The sequence below is a fragment of the Staurois parvus genome, unplaced genomic scaffold (assembly GCF_062004578.1).
Source record: "Staurois parvus isolate SC_StPar_1 unplaced genomic scaffold, SC_StPar_1.0 ptg000574l, whole genome shotgun sequence".
Classification (NCBI taxonomy): Eukaryota; Metazoa; Chordata; class Amphibia; order Anura; family Ranidae; genus Staurois; species Staurois parvus.
This window is the reverse complement of record NW_028318370.1, coordinates 163416-189467: the sequence shown is the minus strand read 5'-3', so window position 1 is coordinate 189467 and position 26052 is coordinate 163416. Positions and strand designations below refer to the sequence as shown.

The 26052-nt window shown below is 43.6% G+C and overlaps 1 protein-coding gene across 2 annotated transcripts in view; it reads left to right on the top strand.

The window, feature by feature from the left end:
* Positions 1-22344, top strand: part of C2CD2 (C2 calcium dependent domain containing 2) — a 234808-nt gene extending 212464 nt beyond the window's left edge. The window contains exons 15-16 of one of the 2 annotated variants that reach the window (XR_016315248.1): positions 9195-11882; positions 11936-22344. Coding sequence is in view for 1 of the 2 variants with exons in the window: in XM_089691885.1 (XP_089548011.1) it covers positions 9195-9424 (230 nt within the window). In the remaining variant the exon portion in view is untranslated. Of the gene's footprint in view, positions 1-9194 lie in introns of both variants that reach the window. The other variant, XM_089691885.1, reaches the window with a different exon arrangement.
* The last annotated feature ends 3708 nt before the right edge of the window (positions 22345-26052 follow it).

Here is a 26052-nt window from a genome sequence, read left to right as displayed (position 1 = left end):
TCTTTTTTCTTTCGGCCGAAAAATCGGCCGATTTTCGACCCGTCTATGGCTTGCATAAGACTAGCTGTGAGATCAGATCAGGCGCCCCTCCTCCCTCCACAGCCGCCTGACAACACAGCAAGAAAGGAGACAGCTACTTTGACAGGTGCCACTTTTGTTCAACTCCAAACACTTGCCTGGAATATTTTAGCTGACAAACCCACCCCGCATCCCTTGTGAGTTGCGTGTCTCAAGCAAGTCCTTGGAGAAGAAGAAAAGTGGTGTTTGTCAAAGCAACTGTCTCCTTGCTGGCAGTGTTGTCGGACAGCAGTGGAGGGGCGTCCTTTCTGACCTCATGGCTAGCCTTAGACAGCACATAGGAAGATAGGACAAAGGGCTACCTTGTGCTTTGTCCCCTGTGGAACAGATCACATTAATATAAATTGAGGGATATACAATTTGTTTTAATTCAGTTGTTTATTGGGCTGGGCTTAGGAAGAAAAAAAATCTATCTGACGATACCTGCACATGCATGACCGGAAGCTGCTGTAAGCTACACTGTACTAGGCTGCAATCAGCAGCCAATTAATTCTGCACACATAAGGGCTCCATGTGTGTAAAGATCACTTGTGGCAAATACCAAAATGTGACATGGGCACTGGAAACACAAAGAGAGGCAAGAACTCCTAAAATGTTCCTGTCAATAATGGAGATAATGAGGAACACCTGGCAGACTGGTAGGAAACTTGTACTTTATACCCTAGGGCAGGGGTCTCCAAACTTTTTAAACAAAGGGCCAGTTTACTGTCCTTCAGACATTACGACTGCGGCCAGTGGGAGTAGAAATGGTCCCAATGTCCGTGGGAAAAAAAAATAATGCCCCATTGCTTGGTGTCAGTGGGAGGATTTCTGCCCCATCATTGATGTTATTGAACCCTATCATTGGTGTCATTGGAAGGAGTCGTTCCCCCTTCATTAGTGTAAGTGGGGGAAATTACACCCAATTGTTGGCATCAGTAGATGAAATAGTGCCCTAAGGGCCAGATAAAAGAAATCAAAGGGCCGCATCTGGCCCCTGGGCCGCAGTTTGGAGACCACTGCCCTAGGGGACAGAATACATTAATAAAAAAATGAAGTGAGACTTCTTTTAGCATATAGGCCATTTAAGGCGCATTGTAAATTGTGTATGTAAATTTCTGTATGTATGAGATTAGTTTTATTTTTTTTTAATTAATTTATTTTATTGCTCTGCAGAGTTGAGTTGCATAATTATGGGCAGTTCATTCATCCCATTGTAGGATACTTCAACCATACTCTGCTGAGTTTAAAAATGGTGGCTAATGGAAAATATTTGGGCGAGTTCCGCATGTTGATATACGATACGGTGTTCTTTCCCCTCTGGAGGCACGTCATCTCGCCTGTACATTGTACATGTTGCTGTGGCTGATCTGTACACACGAATGTCAAAAGGAGTTGATAATACCTCAATATGCTCACCCTATAGCCAAAGCAAACAAGTGCTAAACTAAATAAACTATGCATAAAGGTATGAATCAATTGAATCAAGTACATATAATATAAACGCAGTGTCCAAAAATAAATATTTTAAACGCAGTGTCCAAAAATAAATATTTTAGACGCAGTGTCCAAAAATAAATATTTTAAACGCAGTGTCCAAAAGTAAATATTTTAAACGCAGTGTCCAAAAATAAATATTTTAGACGCAGTGTCCAAAAATAAATATTTTAGACGCAGTGTCCAAAAATAAATATTTTAGACGCAGTGTCCAAAAATAAATATTTTAGACGCAGTGTCCAAAAATAAATATTTTAGACGCAGTGTCCAAAAATAAATATTTTAGACGCAGTGTCCAAAAATAAATATTTTAGACGCAGTGTCCAAAAATAAATATTTTAGACGCAGTGTCCAGAATACCAAGTGTCCAAAAATATTAAAGTCATACACTAAAGATGCAAATCCAAGTCCTTTCTGCAGACACTTTCCGAAAAAGACTCCAAACTCCAAAAGTGATCCTCAAAAAAAAGGAAACTGAAATAGTGTATTATCCTTAAAACAGGAATGTAAAATCGTATACCACATAAGTGTCACTCCACATCAAACGTGACCATATATGTGAATCAAGTGCTCGATGTGAAAAAACGTGCTAGTGAAACACTCCAGGTGTCAAAAGGAGTTGTTTTCCTGTGTCTGACTTGCATTTATTTATTTATTTCAGGTACTTATATAGCGCCGTCCATTTACGCAGTGCTTTACATATATATTGTACATTCACATCAGTCCCTAACCCTCAAGGGGCGTACAATCTAAGGTCCCTAACTTACATTCATACATACACATACTAGGGACAATTTAGACAGGATCCAATTCACCTACCAGCATGTCTTTGGAGTGTGGGAGGAAACCAGAGTTCCCGGAGGAAACCCGCACAGGGAGAACATGCAAACTCCAGGCAGGTGGTGCCGTGGTTGGGATTCAAACCAACGACCCGAGTACTGCCAGGAGGAAGTGCTAAACACACACACACACACACTTTTTTTTTTTGTTTTCCTTTTCTATAAACACACGTACTTGTTCTTGGTGAATGATGGAAAAAGAGCTGAAGCCAGAGGCTTGCCAGGCAAGTAGCATTTTAAAAGGGGGGGTCTGTAAAGCAGCCTTAATGTTTTGCCTGGAAAGGTTTATTTTTTGGGGGGAACTAGTTGCCCAGAGTTCAGCTTTAACACGTGGCTCGTCCCATCTCCCTTTTGCCTGTAGAGATCTCTGTACTAGTTGCAGATATGAACCCCGATCACCATACTCACTGCCTGCAGGTTTCTCAGCTTCGGAGATCTGGAGAAGCAGCTCCTTGGATTTTGCATTCAGTTCTCTATTAAACAAATGGAAAGAAAAAGTAACAAGTTAGGCTAAAAAAAAGCAAAAATCAGATTCAGGACAAATATATACTTCATCCTTTTCTAATGCAGACACAGTACTGGGAAGACCAATGAGGCTCCATTTATTTATGTATTTCAGGTACTTATATAGCGCCATCAATTTACGCAGCGATTTTACATATATATTGTACATTCACATCAGTCCCTAACCCTCAAGGGATGTACAATCTAAGGTCCCTAACTCACATTCATACATACACATACTAGGGACAATTTAGACAGGAGCCAATTAACCTACCAGCTTGTCTTTGGAGTGTAGGAGGAAACCGGAGGAAACCCATGCAGGCACAGGGAGAACATGCAAACTCCAGGCAGGTAGTGTCGGGGTTGGTATTCGAACCGACGACCCTAGTACTGCCAGGCGGAAGTGCTAACCATTTAGCCACTGTGCTGCTCCATGCACACTAGCGTTTTTTTTAGCATTTTGTATTCGTGTTTTAGTAGCGTTTAGGAGCATTAGTGATATACAGTCAGGTCCATAAATATTGGGACATCGACACAATTCTAACTTTTTTGGCTCTATACACCACCACAATGGATTTGAAATTAGGGCAGGTCCCTACTGCAACTGTCTTCAGTTCTTGCTTGTTCTTGGGGCATTTTCCCTTCAGTTTTGTCTTCAGCAAGTGAAATGCATGCTCAATTGTATTCAGGTCAGGTGATTGACTTGGCCATTGCATAACATTCCACTTCTTTCCCTTAAAAAACTCTTTGGTGGCTTTTGCAGTATGCTTTGGGTCATTGTCCATCTGCACTGTGAAGCGTCCAATGAGTTGTGAAGCATTTGGCTGAATATGAGCAGATAATATTCCCGAAACACTTCAGAATTCATCCTGCTGCTTATGTCAGCAATGACATCATCAATAAATACAAGAGAACCAGTTCCATTGGCAGCCATACATGCCCACGCCATGACACTACCACCACCATGCTTCACTGATGAGGTGGTATGCTTAGGATCATGAGCAGTTCCTTTCCTTCTCCATACTCTTCTCTTCCCATCACTCTGGTACAAGTTGATCTCGGTCTCATCTGTCCATAGGATGTTGTTCCAGAACTGTGAAGGCTTTTTTAGATGTCGTTTGGCAAACTCTAATCTGGCCTTCCTGTTTTTGAGGCTCACCAATGGTTTCCATCTGGTGGTGAACCCTCTGTATTCACTCTAGTGAAGTCTTCTCTTGATTGTTGACTTTGACACACATATACCTACCTCCTGGAGAGTGTTCTTGATCTGTCCAACTGTTGTGAAGGGTGTTTTCTATACCAGGGAAAGAATTCTTCGGTCATCCACCACAGTTGTTTTCCGTGATCTTCCAGGTCTTTTGGTGTTGCTGAGCTCACCGGTGCGTTCCTTCTTTTTAAGAATGTTCCAAACAGTTGTTTTGGCCACGCCTAATGTTTTTGCTATCTCTCTGATGGGTTTGTTTTGTTTTTTCAGCCTAACGATGGCTTGCTTCACTGATAGTGAAAGCTCTTTGGATCTCATCTTGAGAGTTGACAGCAACAGATTCCAAATGCAAATAGCACACTTGAAATGAACTCTGGACCTTTTATCTGCTCATTGTAATTGGGATAATAAGGGAATAACACACACCTGGCCATGGAACGGCTGAGAAGCCAATTGTCCCATTACTTTTGGTCCCTTAAAAAGTGGGAGGCACATATGAAAACTGTTGTAATTCCTACACCGTTCACCTGATTTGGATGTAAATACCCTCAAATCAAAGCTGACAGTCTGCAGTTAAAGCACATCTTGTTCGTTTCATTTCAAATCCATTGTGGTGGTGTATAGAGCCAAAAATGTTAGAATTGTGTCGATGTCCCAATATTTATGGACCTGACTGTATTAGTGTTTTTACAGTACACGTAGGGGAAGAGAAAAAGGTGGTGTGTGGCTGAACGACCCGACGACCCTAGTACTGCCAGGCGGAAGTGCTAACCATTTAGCCACTGTGCTGCCCATTTAGAACACAAGTCAACAGCAGGTCAGCAAAATCCTATTAACTTGAAGGGCCCATTCACACCATCACTTTATAAAATGTATATGCAGCTTCCTCAAGGCGTATAATGCATTTTTAGCGCATTTTTAAATGGGTTTCCTTAAAATGTAATTCAGCACTAAACACGTTTACAGGCCCATTCACAATTAAGCGCTCCATTGCATTATTTTGTGGCATGCGTTAAACGTGCATTGCATTAGGCAGCCCATTCATTATGAATAGGCGTCCAGCACATCACAGCGGATAAAAAAAAAATGTACAAGCCTTTATTAATAATGCACTGCTGTGTTGTGTGTTGGGCTGTACTCTACATTGTGCTGGGGTGCTATTCATAATGAATGCTTCCACAACACACAAACGTTAATTCTAGCATGTTACCACAACGCACAAGTGTAAATGTGCCCTGAACATGTAATGCGTGAAATTTACATGCACCTTCCTCATGCAGGCACAAGAGAAACCTGAGCATGTGACAACTCACTGGATAAAACACATACTGAGATTTATAAAACTGATGAGTGCAAAATCAGGTGCAACTCTGTATAGAAACCGATCATTTTTGTTTTTGTTTTTTTTTTGTCAAAGCTTAATTGAACAAACTGAAGATAGAAACGGATTGGCTGCCATGTACAGCTGCACCAGACTTTGCACACTCCAGTTTTAATTAATCAACCCTACTGTGTTTTTGCCCTTTTAGGCTAAGTTCACATATGTGCAGGTGATGCCGCTGCGGATCCGCACGAAAATCCGTGCAGCCGCACCACTCGCACAGAGAAGTGCAGACCCGCGGGTGGGTGCCATTATTTCTAATGGCACGCCGCCTGCACTGTAAAACGCAACCGTACTGGGAATCGAGGTTCCTGTGAGGGCTGCGTATTTGGAAGAAGTGCACAGACTTCTTCCCTACGGGGCACGGGAGTCCATTCAAATGAATGGGCTCTCGTGCCCGCGCAAAACGCGGCCCGCACGACCGCATATATGTGAACCGTGGCTTGGGCCCCTTTCACATGGGCACCCTGAATGTCCATTTTTTTAGATGAAAAATGGACACCCACGTATTTCTATGGAATAGCGGATGTAAACGGATGATCATCTGTTTACATCCGTTAATGTCCGCATCTGTTAACATCCGTTTTTTTTAACAGAAGAAAACCCTATTTTTCATCCATAAAAAAAGAAAACAGAACAGGTGAAAAACTGATGTAAACGGATGAAAAATGGATGTAAACTGACATACGGTCCATTTTTACATTAGTAAAGGATGTAAACAACGAATGTAAACTGATGAAAAACGGATGTAAACGGATTAAAAAACGGATGTAAACTGATGAATAACGGATGTGAACTGATGAAAAACGGATGTGAACTGATCCGTTTTTTTTTCTTGGAAAAAAATGTGACTGAACTGATGAAAAAAATGGACCGCCCATGTGAAAGGACCCATACACCCACCCAACACATACAGGTGAAACTCGAAAAATTAGAATATCGTGCAAAAGTTCATTTATTTCAGTAATGCAACTTAAAAGGTGAAACTAATATATGAGATAGACTCATTACATGCAAAGCAAGATAGTTCAAGCCGTGATTTGTCATAATTGTGATGATTATGGCTTACAGCTCATGAAAACCCCAAATCCACAATCTCAGAAAATGAGAATATTGTGAAAAGGTGCAATATTCTCGGCTCAAAGTGTCCCACTCTAATCAGCTAATTAAGCCATAACACCTGCAAAGGGTTCCTGAGCCTTTAAATGGTCTCTCAGTCTGGTTCAGTAGGAATCACAATCATGGGAAAGACTGCTGACCTGACAGTTGTGCAGAAAACTATCATTGACACCCTCCATAAGGAGGGAAAGCCTCAAAAGGTAATTGCAAAAGAAGTTGGATGTTCCCAAAGTGCTGTATCAAAGCACATTAATAGAAAGTTATGTAGAAGGGAAAAGTGTGGAAGAAAAAGGTGCACAAGCAGCAGGGATGACCGCAGCCTGGAGAGGATTGTCAGGAAAAGGCCATTCAAAAGTGTTGGGGACTTTCACAAGGAGTGGACTGAGGCTGGAGTCAGTGCATCAAGAGCCACCACACACAGACTATCCTGGACATGGGCTTCAAATGTCGTATTCCTCTTGTCAAGCCGCTCCTGAACAACGTCAGAAGTGTCTTACCTGGACTAAAGAAAAACAGACCTGGTCTGTTGCTCAGTGGTCCAAAGTCCTCTTTTCAGATGAGAGCAACTTTGCATCTCATTTGGAAACCAAGGACCCCGAGTATGGAGGAAGAATGGAGAGGCACACACTGCAAGATGCTTGAAGTCCAGTGTGAAGTTTCCACAGTCTGTGTTGATTTGGGGAGCCATGTCATCTGCTAGTGTTGGTCCACTGTGCTTCATTAAGTCCAGGGTCAACGCAGCCGTCTACCAGGAGATTTTGGAGCACTTCATGCTTCCTTCCACAGATGAGCTTTATGGGGATGCTGACTTCATTTTCCAGCAGGACTTGGCACCTGCCCACACTGCCAAAAGCACCAAAACCTGGTTCAGTGACCGTGGGATTACTGTGCTTGATTGGCCAGCAAACTTGCCTGACCTGAACCCCATAGAGAATCTATGGGGCATTGCCAAGAGAAAGATGAGAGACATGAGACCGAACAATGCAGAAGAGCTGAAGGCCGCTATTGAAGCATCCTGGTCTTCCATAACACCTCAGCAGTGCCACAGGCTGATAGCTTCCATGCCACGCCGCATTGAGGCAGTAATTGCTGCAAAAGGGGCCCAAACCAAGTACTGAGTACATATGCATGCTTATACTGTTCAGAGGTCCGATATTGTTCTATGTACAATCCTTGTTTTATTGATTGCATGTAATATTCTCATTTTCTGAGATTGTGGATTTGGGGTTTTCATGAGCTGTAAGCCATAATCATCACAATGATGACAAATCACGGCTTGAACTATCTTGCTTTGCATGTAATGAGTCTATCTCATATATTAGTTTCACCTTTTAAGTTGCATTACTGAAATAAATGAACTTTTGCACGATATTCTTATTTTTCGAGTTTCACCAGTATGTGCAGTGGCTTTAACACCCACACATCGCACATATGTGTTGCTGGGCGGCTGATGTTTATGTGTTGAGAGCGTGCTGTGAAAGACAGCCCTCAGTCTGGGGTAAAGATTGGATTTCCCCCAGGCATGCTGAACTATTTAAAGGGACACCAGGGCAAGTGGGAGGGATCTAGGCACGTTTTCTATGTTTTGACATTGTCTCTAATGTTATGGACTTTTTTTTTTTTTTTTTACCAAAGCACACAAGGGATGCAACAAGCAGTACTTCTTTTTAAATGCAAGCACAGATGTGAAGAGCTCCATAGATTCTAATGGTAACTAATGGGCAGCACATTGGCTAAATGGTTAGCACTTCCACCTGGCAGTACTCAGGTCATTGGTTCGAATCCCAACCACGGCACCCCCTGCCTGGAGTTTGCATGTTCTCCCTGTGCCTGCGTGGGTTTCCTCCCACACTTCAAAGACATGCTGGTAGGTGAATGGGCTCCTGTCTAAATTGGCCCTAGTATGTGTATGTATGAATGTGGGTTAGGGACCTTAGATTGTACGCCCCTTGAGGGTTAGGGACTGATGTGAATGTACAATATATATGTAAAGTGCTGCGTAAATTAACGGTGCTATATAAGTACCTGAAATAAACTAGTTTTTATGTGCTTTTAGTGATCTGTGATCCTGCGTTGTTGCAAACATAAAACACAACAGTGTGACTGAGCCGTGACAGAGTAGCACACGTGGCAAGTCAGAGTCCACATTTAACCTGCTTTGCATTGCTCTGCGCTCCTTTGGACACGACATGTCCTAATGAAGTTGATTGGAACTGGAGGGAGAGCGGGTCAGATGCTGCATTTGTGTTTGAATAGAACTCCGGTCAGCATAAGCACTAAAGCCACTCTCTGGTATAGAAGTACACTTTTAAAGGGACAGGTGCACCAAAAAAACTGATATTTCACCTATACTTGGTGTCTGTTGGGCCGAGTCACTTTAGTGGGGGATGTCTCCTGCTGTAAGTCCTGATGACGTGTCCCTGCCCATCTTGGAGGGATTTGAGTTTCCACCCAACTTGTGGTGTTCCCAGTCCTCTTGTGTCTCCAACGTCCACCAATAGCAGAAATATCAGTACTGTCGTGGAGTGAGCCTTTCATTTTAGATTTGAAGCTAATGTTCAGAGCGACCATACTAACTGTCCCTCTCTTGCAGGCGGACTCTTACACAAAGGCGCAAAGTTGTTTTTTCGCCGGAGGCACCAGCAAAAAGACCCCAGCATGAGCCAATCTCACAACGACCTGGTCTACCTGGAGCAGCCGGGGGCCCCGGAGCACCGCAAGAAAGGCGCCACGCTGTCCCGGCTCCTGAACAAGAAGCTCCTCCCAAAAACAAAACACAAAAACAAACTTCAGAGCCGGCCTGGCGAGGGGGAGCAAGAATGAGAAGCCCACAGAGGGGGCTTGGAGCGGACAAGCGCCTCCCTACGGGCGGACGGTTCTGGCGGGAGGGCGGTGCAGAGAATGTCTTCTCCCGGACTAAGTCATCACGTGAATCCATTTTCCTTATTCTAGCTCAACACTGTGAGACATTTAGGAGCCTGCAGAAGAGACAAAATGGCCGCCTCCTGTGTGTGCGTGTATGAGTGTTTTAGGGAGGCGAGTTTACTTTATAGAGATGTCACAAGCAGAAAGCCTGTGTGATAAGGCTTCGATGGAAGTGGCCATGCTCGCTGACCCAGAATGTGGAACACAAATCAGACAGCTTGGTGGGTAACACTCTTACTCAGGGGCGGACTGACCATTTGGAAACTCGGGCACTGCCCGAGGGTCCGGGGTCAGTAGGGGGCCCCATGAGATGCCCCTGGTACCTTTTTCATAGGCTTTTTGAGTTTGGGAAAGGACACAGGGGCCCCATGATCCTCTATTGCCCGGGGCCCCATGAGTTGTCAGTCCACCCCTGCTCTTACTTGATAAGTCTTGGGTTCGAATCCTGCTGGTGGCACCTACTGCATGTTCTACCTGTACCTGCATGGTTTTCACCAGCTCAAATTTTTATTAAAAACCAACAACAGCCAAAGTTTTTGTTTGAATAGAGTGGGAAAGGGTTAGAGAAGCCATTCTCCACCAAGATTCCAAGAAACCTTGAGGTTCCTCCAGAAGTTGCTAAGGGTTCCTTAAGCTGTGGCCTCCTAGACCTACCATTTGATGGTTCTTGTATAGTTCCAGGTCCAACACCTCTTGACAAAGCCAGCGGCATGACATCAATTATCTTTTTAGCTTTCTGTAAGGGTGGCATCCTTCCTAATGTCCACCAGTATAAGAGGCGTTTTTGCCATTTTCCACATTGGTTTTAGTAAAGGTTCCCTAAGACCTGAAAGTTATTTTAGGGTTCCTCTTGGGTAAAAAGTTTGAAAAAAATCTAATTTTTATTGGCACCTGGCTGCCTTTTGGGGGGATCTAACCTCACTTCCTGTCAGGACAGGAAGTGATGGGAAATCTCTCCATTAGGGAAATGTACAGAAACATATTTTAGGAAGACTAGAAGTATTAGAACTTCTCCTGGTGACCACAAATATAAGAGTTATTTTTGCCATTGACCCCCTAATAATTGGATTTAGTAAAGGTTTTCCAAGAAGTGAACATTATTTTAGGGTTCCTCCAAGGTAAAAAGGTTGAGAAAGGAGGGGTAGAGCCCGTCACCTTTTTATTGGCTTCTGGGTACCTTTTGGGGAGATCTAACCTCACTTCCTGTCAGGACAGGAAGTGATGGGAAATCTCAGAAATGCACAAACACACATTTGATATATTAGAACTTCTTGTCCTGGTGACGACCCCATTTCTTGTTCAGGTGCAGGACAGGAAGTGAGGGAAAACCTCCCCAATGGGGTCAGGATTTGAATTCTTCCCTTCTCTCTCCAAAACATAAAGCATTTAAGTTTTAGGGCTCATTCACACTTTTCTAGTGCATTCGCATTACTGCAACACACTACGTTACATATTGTGGTGCACTGCGTTACCAGAAATAGTGCATTTCATTTTTTTGTTGGCATTTGGTGCGTTGCCATTCATTTGAATGGGCCATCACTATGCAATGCCTAATGTGAAAAGACAAGCATTAATGCACCAGAACGCCAAGTCTCAATGGACCCCTAGAAGGTACTTCTAGCTAATTTCCTTTGTATTCCTTTCTGGAGACAGCAGAAAAGTTTGTTTTTTTTTAGTTACCCTCACTTGTCAGGACAGGAAGTTTTGGGAAATCTCTCTAATATGGACACAAACACAATTTTATTGCAAACACTATTTTCATTACAATCTGCAGCTTCCTTCCCAGGTGACAACCGCATCTCCTACTTCTTGTGATGGTGTCACCGGGACAGGAAGTAAGGGGAAAATCGCAGTAAAAGTGTCACGGACAGAAATACAAATGGAAATTTTATTTCTTTTCAACTCTATCCAAAAAAGAATGGCTGTAGTTGGGATTAAATGACGTCTGATCTAATTGCTTCTAGGGCAGGGGCGGACTGACCATTTGGAAACTCGGGCACTGCCTGAGGGCCTGAGGTCAGTAGGGGGCCCCATGAGATGCCCCTGGTACCTTTTTCATAGGCTTTTTTGAGTTTGGGCAAGGACACAGGGGCCCCATGATCCCCTATTGCCCGGGGCCCCAAGAGTTGTCAGTCCGCCCCTGTTCTAGGGTGTATATAATAAATGTATTGGTGATCTTAAAATGTAAGGTGGAGGTTGATCTGCTTCCATGAGAGGTGGAGGTTGATCTGCTTCCATGGGAGGTGGAGGTTGATCTGCTTCCATGTAAGGTGGAGGTTGATCTGATTCCATGTGAGGTGGAGGTTGATCTGCTTCCATGTGAGTTGGAGGTTGATCTGATTGCATGTGAGTGGAGGTTGATCTGATTCCATGTGAGGTGGAGGTTGATCTGCTTCCATGTGAGTGGAGGTTGATCTGATTCCATTAGAGGTGGAGGTTGATCTGATTCAATGTGAGGTGGAGGTTGATCTGCTTCCATGTGAGGTGGAGGTTGATCTGATTCCATGTAAGGTGGAGGTTGATCTGCTTCCATGGGAGGTGGAGGTTGATCTGATTCCATGGGAGGTGGAGGTTGATCTGATTCCATGGGAGGTGGAGGTTGATCTGCTTCCATGTGAGGTGGAGGTTGATCTGCTTCCATGTGAGGTGGAGGTTGATCTGATTCCATGGGAGGTGGAGGTTGATCTGATTCCATGGGAGGTGGAGGTTGATCTGATTCCATGGGAGGTGGAGGTTGATCTGATTCCATGTGAAGCATTAGCACTGTATAGAGATGGGTCAGGGACCAGCTGCTACATTCGGAGCCTTAGCACACAGGCTTTTTGCTTTAAGCCATAGGAGAAGTGTTTGCATTGTGGCAGAGCGCTGTGAGAATGGTGGACTTGTCAGCACAGACTAATAGCAATATGTTCTTTTATCTTCTCACACTCCTGAGCGTTTTTTTTTTACCCATGATGCCTCTGGGCCGCGGTTCCGTTCATGGCAGAACAGCATCGATGCATATCATGTATGCAGGGTGAAACAGCAGGCCATCCGAAAACACTAACCATGTATTATTATTATTATTATTAGAATTCAGGACATATAAAGAGCTTTATGGAGAGATGTGTGAGAAACCACATGCAAGGTTTGCTATCCAGTCATTCATCCAGGCATCTCTAGAGGTCAGATCGATTGCTATGGCATACCCCACACTGCATATCCCGAAAGGAAACTGCTATTAAAAACCATACATTCTTTACATCATCACTAAATGCAAAGAATATTTGGCAAATAATGCAGAAAAAACCACAGGGAACAATGGCAGACATAATCAGCAAAGGGCCCTGTGCAAAAACATTTTTGGTCTCCATTGTTGATGTAAGTGGAAGGAATAATGACCCATTATTTGTTAGTAGGAGTAATATTGTACCATGCTTGATGTCAGTGGAATGAAATAATGTCCATCATTGATATAGGTGGGAGGAATAGTATCCCACCGTTGGTGTCATTGGTGTTAGAGGGAGGAATAGTGCCCCATCGTTGGTGTCAGTGGAAGGAATACTACCCCATAATTGGTGTCAGTGGATAAGTGCCCCATTGTTGCTATCAGTGGGAAGAATAGTGCCCCATTGTTGGAATAGGTGGAAGGAATGGTGCCCCATCATTGGTATCAGTGGGAGGAATGGTGCTCCATCATTGGTGTTAGTGGAAGGAATAAAGCCCCATAATTGGCGTCAGTGGAATAGTGCCCCATTGTTGCTATCAGTGGGAGGTATAGTATCCCATTGTTGGTGTCTGTTGGAAGAATAGTGCACCATTGTTGGAATAAGTGGAAGGAATGGTGCCCCATCACTGGTGTCAATGGGAGGAATAGTGCCCCATCATTGGTATAGGTAAGAGGAATAGTGTCCCGTCATTGGTGTCAATGGGAAGAATAGTGCCCCCTCATTGGTATTGGTAAGAGGAATAGTGTCCCGTGATTGGTGTCAGTGGGAGGAATTGTGCCCATCATTGGTGTCAAAGGGAGGAATTGTGCCCCATAGTTTGTGTCAGTGGGAGGAATAGTGTCCCATCATTTGTGTCAGTGGGAGGAGTAGTGCCCCATCATTGTTGTCACTGGGAGAAGGAGTGTCATATCATTGATGTCTGTGGAAAGAATAGTGCCACATTTTTGGAGGAAGGAGTAGGGTGGGATAAAAGCAAGCAGAGAGTGCCACTTTGGGAACCACTGGGTCAGGACATCCTGAAGATACCTCCACTTTCATCTGCTTTAAAACCAAGCTGTGTCCAGGTCTACGTGACAGTGGCAGGCGGCGGTACCTGCATCTGTCTGACTACATCTTGTATAAATGGGCCCCCTAAATCCCAGTGGTCCCTTATGCAGGTCCTTAGTCTGCATAAAATGGTGTGTCCACCCCTGACAAGAAACCCTGCCTATACGTAAATACCGAGAATGCCTGACCAGTGTAATCTCATAATGATTGTCCTTTAAAAGGACCCTATACTGGAAGTGGAGGCTAGGCAAACCTCTCCAAATGAAAATAGCAGTTGTCTGTCATGCTGGTCCTCAGACTCCTAATACACACATATTCAGCCAGAATTCCTGAGCTGTATACCACCCAGGTCAATAAGGCGGAAGGGTCAGCAGTGGTAAGCGGTCTCCAAATCCAAACGACCATTTAACTCCTGTTAGGACGCGGGAAGGGCTGGGGGATGGCTATAGGCAGCACAGGCACCTTGTAGGCATTTTATCACACCTGTATTAATTATGGTATTTGATAAACAATAGTATTTTATCATTGCAGTGTTGGAAAAACAACACAAAATCAAGTATATTTTCACTGTCAGTATTGCACATCTTCTATACTATGCAATCATGTGGCTTCATATAGGGGAGCATGAAAGGGGCTTAATAGGTAGGCCACTGTAATAGCCTGTAGCTTCCAATCAGAACTCATTTTACTGTAGTCAGATCAATTCTGGTTGGTCGCCCTGGGCTTTGGTCTTGCCTTATTGAACTATCCCCTTTGCCTCTAAACACGTACCTCATTATTTTAAAATTACTCAAGGAAGGTTGGAGCCAATGGCCCAATGACAAGTCAGACAATGGCCGTCGTGACGTCATATGTTCTTGCCTATGGCAGCCAACTCTCATTTTCTAACACTGACCCAAAAAAAGTATTTTTTTGATGGAATTCATTATAAGTGGATCTAAAGCCAAAAGGTTTTTGTTTGTTTTGGATGGAGTGATGGATTACAAGTCCTGTCAGGTGTTTATTGCTGACTGTGTCCTCGGTAGGATGGTTGACCTCCTGAATTTTTGTTTTTAACCAATGCAACTGGTTACAAAAATGATGGGAAAATCACACATTTTGAGGGTCCTGTTGTGGTAATGACCTTAAAGTGGTTCTAAAGGTTTGAAGTTTTTTACCCTAATGTATTCTATGTATGAAGGTAAAAAACCTTCTGTATACAGTGGCCCCCACTAGTCCACCATTATCCTTACCTCAGCCCCTTCTGGACCAGCGACGTTCTTGACAGCCTCTGCGGTCTGGGGACTCTTCCTCCTCATTGACTGAGACCGCAGTGGGAGCCCATTGGGCGGGAAGGGGGAGGGGAATTACTGGAACCAATCCCCTGTATGGCTCTCTCTGCAGCAGCTGAAAGCCAGCAGGAGGGAGAGGAGAAGAAGCCAACTTTCAGCTGCTGCAGAGAGAGCCATACAGGGGATCGGTTCCAGTTCTTGCTCTCCTGCCCTTGGCGATCACCCTCCCTGCCCACATACGATTCACCCAGCTACCTGAGCCCCCCACTGTTGGCCTGATGGTACAGGATGGCTGATGGTACCCCCTTATCCACGGCCCCGATTACAACTGCTGACTTTGTGAGAACGTTCTGCACTCAGACACATTGATGTCTTTTCAGGTGCAAACCTTGCATGTATATATAGTAATTAACTTAACAGAGAGCACAATCAGTAGAAACCAATGAAATGTTTGCTTTTATGTTTGAACATGCAGTATGAAATAATAGCTGGACTCTTATTGGCTGCTGTGGAAAACACCTTCGTTTTTTTTTTTCTCTTCGTGATGTGGCCATGTTGTATTTTCCTATTTTATAAACTTCCTGGTGCCCATAGAAAAGAGATTCAGGCTCTGAATGACAATTCAATGGAATGAGTTCAAACACCCATGGCATTGGCTTTATATGGGGAGGACCATTGGAGGCGTGCTTTAATTTGAAGGGTAGCCATGGACAGGCGATTGCTATTTGGCCCATTCGGGTGGTGATCGCTTTGTTGGTGTGATTAAAGCTGGCCATAAACCTTACAATCTGATTGTAGATGAACTAGGAATATGTAATGTGAAGGGCCTAGTTTAAAAAAAAATGCACTGGATAAGGGGAACAGAGTCTTGGAAAATCTGTCGCTGGTGAGTTGGCACCAGTGTGACATAGGCCTTACCCTGAGATATACCAGGAGGGGGTTACGCCAACGTCTTTACTTACTTTACCGAACGGGCCAGTATATCCTAAGAATGGGATGCTGAGGGCCCTCTTATGCATGAACATATTTTTCATCCATTCCCAGACAAGGCAGTCCAATGATACTCGGCTCCCTGCTCGTGTGATAGGTGAAGACTCTCCTGGTTCACTCCTATACCTGCTCATATCCAACCTGGAGAAAGGGTGATATAGCATAGGAAGGCTATCATTAAATTTTGGAATATTTTTAAAATATTATTTAAAGCAATGTTTAATCAAAAAAAAAAAAAATCAAATTTTTACAATCAGGGATTTAAATTACAAGACGAGGTAAAAAAAGGGCCGGTGGCGGGAAATGGAATGATGTATAGTATCCGCGGGGAAAATGTGTAGTTTAAAGAAGTTGGTATGTCTTTATCCCTCTGTATATTGTTTTTATTCTTTATATATTTTATAATACAAAATAAATTCTGTAATAGTTCTGGATGTGCTTGTGCCCCCCACCATCTTGTCAGTGCTGTATTTTGCATGGGTCATTTCCTGGCACCTTGCTAGAACAGACTCTTGGATGTTCTTATGTCTATGAAATCTGCATCAGGACCCGAGTTCCACTTGGGCTCAAGATGAGAAATGTGTATGGGGCAGCCTGCATGGGCGCCTGGCCGCTTTCTTTTACTAAGAGCCAGGGAAGGACCCACACAACATATGGTGCTGGCAGATTGGGTGGGGAGCAGGGGTGGACTGACCATTCGAACACTCAGGCCCGGGGTCAGTAGGGGGCCCCATGAAATGCCCCTGGTACCTTTTTATAGGCTTTTTTTGAGTGTGGGCAAGGACATAGGGGCCCCATGGTCCCCTATTGCCCGGGGGCCCCCATGAGTTGTCAGTCCGCCCCTGGTGGGGAGGTCATGAGCAATCGTCAGAAGTGTTTGGCCTCATTCACCGGGGCATACTACAGCGTACATCGGTGCAAGGGCCATACTTACCTGCACGGGGTTGCTCTGGTATTCCATGCACACAGGCAGGCAGTCCTATTCTTGCCAATCAGGCTGCACAGACACAGATGCTGCTTCTAATTTGACAGCCGTGTGGCTGCAGGTGCATGGCCCCCATGCCCCATGTACATCTGGGGCTGTGCACCCACACCGATGTCAAATAGGGAGCAGGAGTTGTGTCCATTCAGCCACTGCAATGCCAGTTGCCATCAATGGGACCACCTCCACAGGGATATATGGATCAACATGAAGCACGGCCCTCTCACGGGCATATACTGTAGAGCTCCCATGGGAACGAAGCCTACAGCAGTGCTTTTGCTTTTGAAAATCGAATGAGGACATATCAACTTCTTCAAAGAAGAACCCCATTACTTCTATGGATCATAGTAGTCACTTATTAAGCCTGTGTCATGTCACTGAAATACCCGACTATCTATGCAAGCGGATATTCTTAACGGCCCATTTACATCTATGTGTTGCGCCATCGCGCGTTATGTCACGCATTAGTGTTCATTGCATAAATTCCGTTCCTAACATGCGCCAACGCACCTAAAACTGGCACATGGCTTTTTGTTTTTAGGAACTGCACACTACAGTGCGTTGTCATGTGTTACAGCATGACGCAACGTAGGTGCTTTGCCTTAGTGCGTTGGGGTGCATTTCAAAACTAATGGTGCATTAATGTATATGACGTGCGTTACTGCAATACGACGGTCTGAATGGGCCCCTGGATATTTGCAAATTTAACAGTGTATATGTAAACCTAATCACTATAATCGTATATGTGCTCACATGCTGCTTTTCAATCATTTTCACTTTATACATTGTTTTGTAATAATTTTTTGTGATCCTGCTATGAAGGCCTTTGTCAGGCACTAATGTAGGGTGACAACGCTCTAATTTTGTATCCTAAGCCCCCTGCATTGTTACCTTGTCAAACAGGCTTCTGATGGAGACTACAGGTGGCTATTCTAACCCACATTACACAGGCATGGTCCACTGTTGTCACCATCTGGTAATCCACCCTTCAGAAATGAAATGGTACACTGTTGTCACCATTTGGTATTCCGCCCCTGAGGAATGAAATGGTCCACTGTTGTCACCATCTGGTAACCCACCTTTCAGAAATGAAATGGTCCACTGTTGTCACCATTTGGTAACCCACCTTTCAGAAATGAAATGGTCCACTGTTGTCACCATTTGGTAACCCACCTTTCAGAAATGAAATGGTACACTGTTGTCAACATCTGGTAACCCACCTTTCAGAAATGAAATGGTCCACTGTTGTCACCATTTGGTAACCCACCTTTCAGAAATGAAATGGTCCACTGTTGTCACCATTTGGTAACCCACCTTTCAGAAATTAAATGGTACATTGTTGTCAACATCTGGTAACCCACCTTTCAGAAATGAAATGGTACACTGTTGTCAACATCTGGTAACCCAACCTTCAGAAATTAAATGGTCCACTGTTGTCACCATCTGGTAACCCACCCTTCAGAAATTAAATAGTCCACTGTTGTCACCATCTGGTAACCCACCCTTCAGAAATGAATTGGTACACTGTTGTCACCATTTGGTATCCAGCCCCTGAGGAATGAAATGGTGCACTGTTGTTACCATATAGTAACTCACTCTTGAGAAAGTGAAAATAGGGCATATGACAGGGTTTGTAAAATTTTCCATTGAAAATAAATGTCAGTGTACATATATAGCGTGCGTATAGGTGTGATGGGACCCTTAAAATTTCCCAAATCTTGGAAATGGTTACCCTTTAACTAAATGGGACGTGGCTGGGGTGGATGTGAGGGCACATTCTCACCATACATTGTGCTAGTAGTTGACAATGACCAGTATACGTTCTTCTGAAGCCAAAAAATATACGATACAATCATGCAACACACCCGTGTGGTTATCATCCATTACATATGACCAATGGTCAGCCTACCTGCACTTTAAGTGGCTTCTGGGTCACATGACTCCAGGACTTAAAAAAAAAAAAAAAAACCACTCTGTGTAAAGTTTTGTAGCTTAGTTTTAATTATACTGCAGCTCCATTTTGTATCTGTATTGGGCTCTGAAACCATTCTGAGCCAATAATTCCTCATCACCTGACGAGGAGCCATCTAGAACACAGGATGGCATTGGGCACTGCATACAAAATTGCTGCTGTGTCACATGACCTTATGACTAAAGAAAAAACTTCATGTAATTTTTTTTTTATTACTATTTTTAGTATAGTACCAAATATATAGTCCATTGGTAGCCATATTGGGTTCTGAACCAGCTTCGAGCAAATGTCATCACCTGACTAGGATCCATCAGTAATACGAAGTGGTATCAAAAGTTTCAAGACTAGCAGACGTGGTAACGCACCTGGTCAGGATAGCACCAGTTGCACAGCTCCTGATGTACACAGGACGATGTATTTTGACTTGGTGCTCCCTGTTACTGCGTGCTGCCATCCGTTGGCTTACTACAAAACTTTTTTTCAAAACTTTTTTTTAATACCACCTCATACATGAGGTAATTTGCCGTTGCATACAAAATGGCTGCCGTCACGTCACCTCATTACTAAAACTGCATGTACAGGTTTTTTTTATTTGTGGGGGGGGTGAGTTTAGTACCTAGCCTGGGGCTCCATTTTGTAGCCATATGTGGCTATGAACTTCAGGCATTGTATCTGGGAGCTTGGAGCCATCAGTAACATATGAGGTGATCCACGGCTGTATACAAAATGGCTACCATTTTGTGAAAGAAACTTTTTTTTTTTTTTCCCCCTCCTTGAAAGGATTTTGTAGTTGTCTTGTTGGATTCCAAACCAGCACCAGGCCAACGTATGTTGTCACCTGACTAGGAGCCATCATTCGAGTTTGAGGTAATCCACGACTGCATACAAAATGTCTGCTATGGCGTTTTTGTGATACATTTTCTTCCCCTTCTTGGCAGCCTTTTTATAGTTATTTTGGATTCTGAACAAGCACGTTGTCACATGGCTAGGAGCCATCATTAGAGTGAGTTCATTCAGTACTGCATACAAAATGGCTGCAATAGCATTTTTTTGTGGTAGAAACCCATTTTTCCTCTTCCTGACAGCATTCTGTAATGGTTTTTGGTTCTGAATGAGCTTCAGGTATATGTTATCACCTGACTAGGAGTCATCATTAGCTTTGAACGCATACAAAATGGCTGTCATGGCGTTTTGTGATAGCGTCCCTTTTTTTTCCCCTCTGTTGAGAACCCAAAATGACTATAAAATGTTTTCAAGCCATGGCAGCCATTTTTTTATGCAATCTGGATTTCCTCATACTCTGATGGCTGCTAGTCTGGTGACATTTATACATTGACTTGCAACCCAAAACGACTACAAAATGCTTTAAAAAAACAGCAGGTTAATGTATGTTGTCACCTGACTAGGAGCCGTCGTTAGGGTGTGAGTTAATCCAGGACTACATACAAAATGGCTGCCATGGTGTTTTGTGATAGAACCCCTTTTTCCCACCCTTCTTGAAAGCATTTTGTCATCGTTTTAAATTCTGAACAGAGGGGGAAATGGTGGCCTAGTCTGGTGACAACATACATTAGCCTGAAGCTCATTTAGAACCCCAAACCACTACAGCATGTTGGGGGGAAAGGGGTTCTATCACAAAACACCATGGTAGCCATTTTACATGCAATCCCAGATTACCTCCTACTCTGGCGGCTGCTAATTGGGTGACAATGTATTTTAACTTGTTCGTTCAGAACCCAAAATGACTACAAAATGCTATTCAAAACATCAGGTTAATGTACGTTGCTACCTGACCAGGAGCCATCATTGGAGTATCAGGTAATGCAGGACCGCATATAAAATGGCTGCCATGGTGTTTTGTGATAGAAACCCCTTTTATTTACCTCCTTGGCAGCATTTTGTATTTTGTTTTCTGGTTCTAAATGAGCTTCAGGCTAATGTATGTCATCACCTGACTAGAAGGTGACATTAGGGTGTGAGGTATTCCAGGACTGCGTATAAAATGGCTGCCATCTTGAATTTGTGATAGAACCCCCTTTTACCTCTTCTTGGCAGCATCTTGTAGTCATTTTGGGTTCTGAACGGACAGCAGTTAACGTATATTATCACCTGACTAGAAGCTGTCAGCAAGATGAGGTAATCTAGGACTACGTACAAAATGGCTGCCATGGCGTTTTGTGATAGAACCCCCGTTTTACCCCTTCTTGGCAGCATCTTGTAGTCATTTTGGGTTCTGAATGGACAGCAGTTAACGTATATTATCACCTGACTAGAAGCCATCAGCAAGATGAGGTAATCTAGGACTGTGTACAAAATGGCTGACATGGCGTTTTGTGATAGAAGCCCATTTTTCCCCTCCTTGACAGCATTTTGTAGTTTTTTTTTTGGTTCTAAATGAGCTTCAGGCTAATGTACATCATCACCTGACTAGAAGCTGACATTAGGGTGTGAGGTAATCCAGGACTGCGTACAAAATGGTTGCCATCTTGGATTTGTGATAGAACCCCCTTTTACCTCTTCTTGTCAGCATCTTGTAGTCATTTTGGGTTCTGAACGGACAGCAGTTAACGTATATTATCACCTGACTAGAAGCCGTCAGTAAGGTGAGTTAATTTATGACTGCGTACAAAATGGCTGCCATGGCGTTTTGTGATGGAACTCCCCTTTTTTTCCCTCCACAGCATTTTGTAGTTGTTTTGGTTTCTAACTGAGCAGCAGGCTAGTGTATATTATCACCTGACTAGTAGCCCTCACCAGGGTGTGAGGTAACCCAGGAATGCATACAAAATGGCTGCTGCGCTTCTTTACGATTTTCTCTTCATCATTTTAAAGCTCTTTTTTTTTTGTAAGGTGAGACTTCTCATTTCCTTGGATGGCCCGCTGCGTATCTTTCCCTTATTTTTAGATTTGAAGTGTGAATGACTGATGAGTGAACTGAGAAATAAAGTTTTATGTATTCAGAAACGCGGGTATAGACTTCTGTTATCAGAAACACTGAGGAACCCCTCGGCTGCCGGCGCGGTCTGCGTTTTGTTTCAAGAAACGGACTTCTGGGACGGAACGGGGTTCACTGTCCTGCTGTACAAACTTATCGCTGAGGTAGCATTAATAGCCATATTAAAAGATGAATTATGCAAATAATATACTTTATATACTATTTAATGCCGCAGAGATATAATGTAGGAACTTTTTGGGTTTTTGTTTTTTTGAGTTTACATTTGAACAGCCAGTGAAAAGAATTAACTTTTTTTTTTTTTTATGAGCAATTCATGACTGTAAAATGAGATCTTCTAAAAATGAAAAAAGATAATGTAAATGTTCTGTATTAAAAAAATCTTCACCTCTTACTGTTTGTGAATCTCAAATTAATTTCTCTCCCATTGACATTTCATTTCTTTCATTAAAGACCTCTTTTTTTTCTACTTGCCCCGTAGATTCATCCAATCCTGTCCTTGTATCTCTGGATGATGAAAAGACAAGGGCCCATTGGGGCGGGCTATTGGCTTCTCTGCCACGTCAGAGAAATTTATGTCAATGCGCACTTTGGGGTCTATTTCTAAAAAAAATTGTTGAATGAATGTCACAAGTATTTAGCCAACCACCACTATTCTGACCCTATTTTGATAAACTACTTGTCTGTTGGGGCAATTTTGTTGCACACGTCGAAATCTGAATTTTTTTGCTACGCTTCTTATATGGGGTTTATGGTGGTGCTTTCACGTTTATATGGTATATAATCTTTTTTTTTTTTTTTTTTTTTTAATTTTTTATTTTATATAATCCTTTTTTTTTTTTTATTGCTATCACAGGAGGACCAACAAGTCCCCTATGTGATAGCAAGTGCATGTGACAGGTCCCCTTTATCCACTTAGCTCCAGGCCATTTCTGGCATTTCTTGTTTCCATTTTAAAATCAGTATTTTTTTGTGAGAAAGTGTCTCACAAAAACATTTTATATATATATTTTTAAATCAGAGGCCTTAGAGAATGCATTGGTGGATCTTGAATTTTTTTATGTTGCATGGTATTTGCATAGCGTTTTTTCAAATGCAATTTATATAATTTTTTAATTTTATTGCAAAAAAAAACACAATACATAACCCAATTTATTTTGTAAAATATTAAAAGATGTTACATTGAATAAATAGATACCAACCATGTCACACATTTGAAAATTGCACACGCCCGTGCAATAGTGACAAATTTTACTATTCATGGGCGATGTTTAAAAAACTTTACAGGTTACCACTTTAGATTTACAGAGGAGGTTTGGTGCTAGAATTATTGCCCATGATCTGACGACCACGGTGTTACCTCTTATGTGTGGGACGCTGGCAGTTTGCGCACATGTGAAACTGCCGCATGCGTTTGCCTTTGCGCGTGAGCATGGGGGGGCCAGGGGCACTTACATTTTTATTTTATATTCATTTTTTTTATTTTTCATTTTTACACTTTAATTTTTGTTACCACTTTTATTGATGTCACAAGGAATGTAAACATCCCCTTTGACAGCAATACACAGGTAATTTTATGGAGGGATCTGGGGTCTATGAGACCCCAAATCCCTCCTGTGCACTTGAAAGCATTCAAAACACCAAGATCAGTGTTTTTGAATGCTTTCAGATTTCTAAAAATGGCGCCAAACGTTTACGAGTAAATCGGAAGCGATGTCAGGTCATCGCTTCCAGTTCACAATAAAGGAGAGCCAATCAAAGCCGATTCTGGCTTTGTTTGGCTGTCCGACCAGCCGGTAGACGCACCGGCTGGTTGCTCAGGACTCTAGGTGGGACGGAGATCCTAAGAGAGTGGAGGGAGGAGGAGGGAAGTCCAAGCACAAGCAATCTAGTGGCTAGTAGATGCTCCGGCTGGTTGCTCAGGACTCTAGGTGGGACTGAGATACTAAGATAGTGGAGGGAGGAGGAGGGATGTCCAAGCACAAGCAATCTAGTGGCTAGCAGACGCACCGGCTGGTTGCTCAGGACTCTAGGTGGGACGGAGATACTAAGAGAGTGGAGGGAGGAGGAGAGATGTCCAAGCACAAGCAATCTAGTGGCTAGTAGACGCTCCGGCTGGTTGCTCAGGACTCTAGGTGGGACGGAGATACTAAGAGAGTGGAGGGAGGAGGAGAGATGTCCAAGCACAAGCAATCTAGTGGCTAGTAGCCGCTCTGATTGCTTGTACAAGAGAGACGACCGCTGGTTCTAAAAAACGGTATTGGGGTGATGCCTGCAGCTCCAGTACAACCACGGTAAGTCCAGAGATGTACGGGTACGTCGCTGGTCCGGAAATAGTCATAGAGATGTTGGGGATCTATTAGACCCCCAATGTCTCATCTGCCCTCCAATGCAGCTATTCAAACACATATTGTGCCTGAATAGCTGCATTCTCGGCTGTACTAGTGGAGGAATGAAAGCTGTGGACCGGGAAGTGACGTAATACGGTTTTAGACTCATTGGGATCCCCAAAATTCCTTTTGCTTTCACTATGAAATCTGTTTCTCATGGTCCCAGACTCCCCAGAGGAATGGGAGAGCCTGGGAACCGCTGCCGGGGAGGCCCCCAAGAAAGTGATGCATGAGACTTGGACATTTAGGTGCGGGCATACTGTCCAGCACAAATTCAGGCAGCCTGTAGAACTCTATGGAGGCTGTAAAAGCTCCTGCAGCGGGATGGTACATAGAGTACTACTTATATTTAGGGCTGAAAGTACCCAGGGGATGAATGCTTGGAAGTCACACTTTGAACTCCAGGCATTCAACCCTGTGCCCATACTGACCTAAACTTTAGTAGCACTCCAAGCATTGTCCAGCTGCAGCAATTTTTCAGCCTCCATAGAGTTTTCCATGCTGTTGGCAGTGGTGATGGATGGTGCACCTTCACCTAAACTCTAGAGTCTCATGCATTGGGGCTAAACACCCTGTGTGCATGCTTTAATACATTTTTGTAAACATCCCTTATGACAGCAATAGGCCTGTGACTGGTACTCTTTATGGAGGGATCTGGGGTCAATAAGGCCCCAAATCCCTCCTCTGCCCTCAAAAGCATTCAATCACACCAAGATCTTTGTGACTGAATGCTTATCTTTTTTTAAAATGGCGCAAATTATTTCCAAGTAAACCGGATGTGATGTCAGGTCATCGCTTCCGGTTTACTATTTAACAGAGCCGACCAAAGCTGATCTGGTGTTTGGCTCCCTGACTATCTGGCGGTAGCACCGACTAGCCAATTGGGACTCCCGGATAAAGCCATGGGAGGGGGGGATGGACCCTTCCGCTGGTTGTAATAGCGATCGAGCAGCTAGTTAGTCGCTCCGCTTGCTCATACAAGAAAGCCAACCGCTAAATATCGGTACTAACGTGATGCCTGCAGCTGCCACTTGAGGACCGGTGACATACCAGGTATTTTGATGTTTTCTATTTTTTCTATTGTGAATAAAATATGGGTTTGCAAATCATTGCATTGTTTTTTTATAGAGATTTCACACAGCGTCCCAACTTTGTTGGAATTAGGGTGTTGCTGTTTCTTCTATGTAACCATGTAATTAGGGACTTTGACTGGCACTGGTTGCAGACAGTTTGGGGGAGATTTACGAAGACTGGAGAGTGCAAAATCTGGTGCAGCTGCGCATGGCGACCAATCAGCTTCTAACTCCAGCTTGTTCAATTTAAGCTTTGACATTAAAACCTGGAAGATGATTGGTTTCTAGGCAGAGCTGCACCAGATTTTGCGCTCTCCAGCTGTAGTAAATCAACCTCTTTGTGTCCAGGGATGCCGTTTCTGGTCACAGACAACCTGGCCGCAGCTAATCGTCCAGTTTTTATGCAGCCGTAGCGTTTTTGCTGCTTCTGCACCCAAAGGTGACCTTTAGCCACATTTTGACCCTAGATTCACATCTGTGTGGGTGATGCCGCTGCGGATCCGCACGAAAATCCGTGCAGCCGCACAGAGGAATGCGGACCCGCTGGCGGGTGCCATTAGTTCTAATCGCACGCCGCCACACTGGAAAACGCAATCGTACTGGGAACCGAGGTTAACCTGCGGGCTTCGTTTTCCAAAG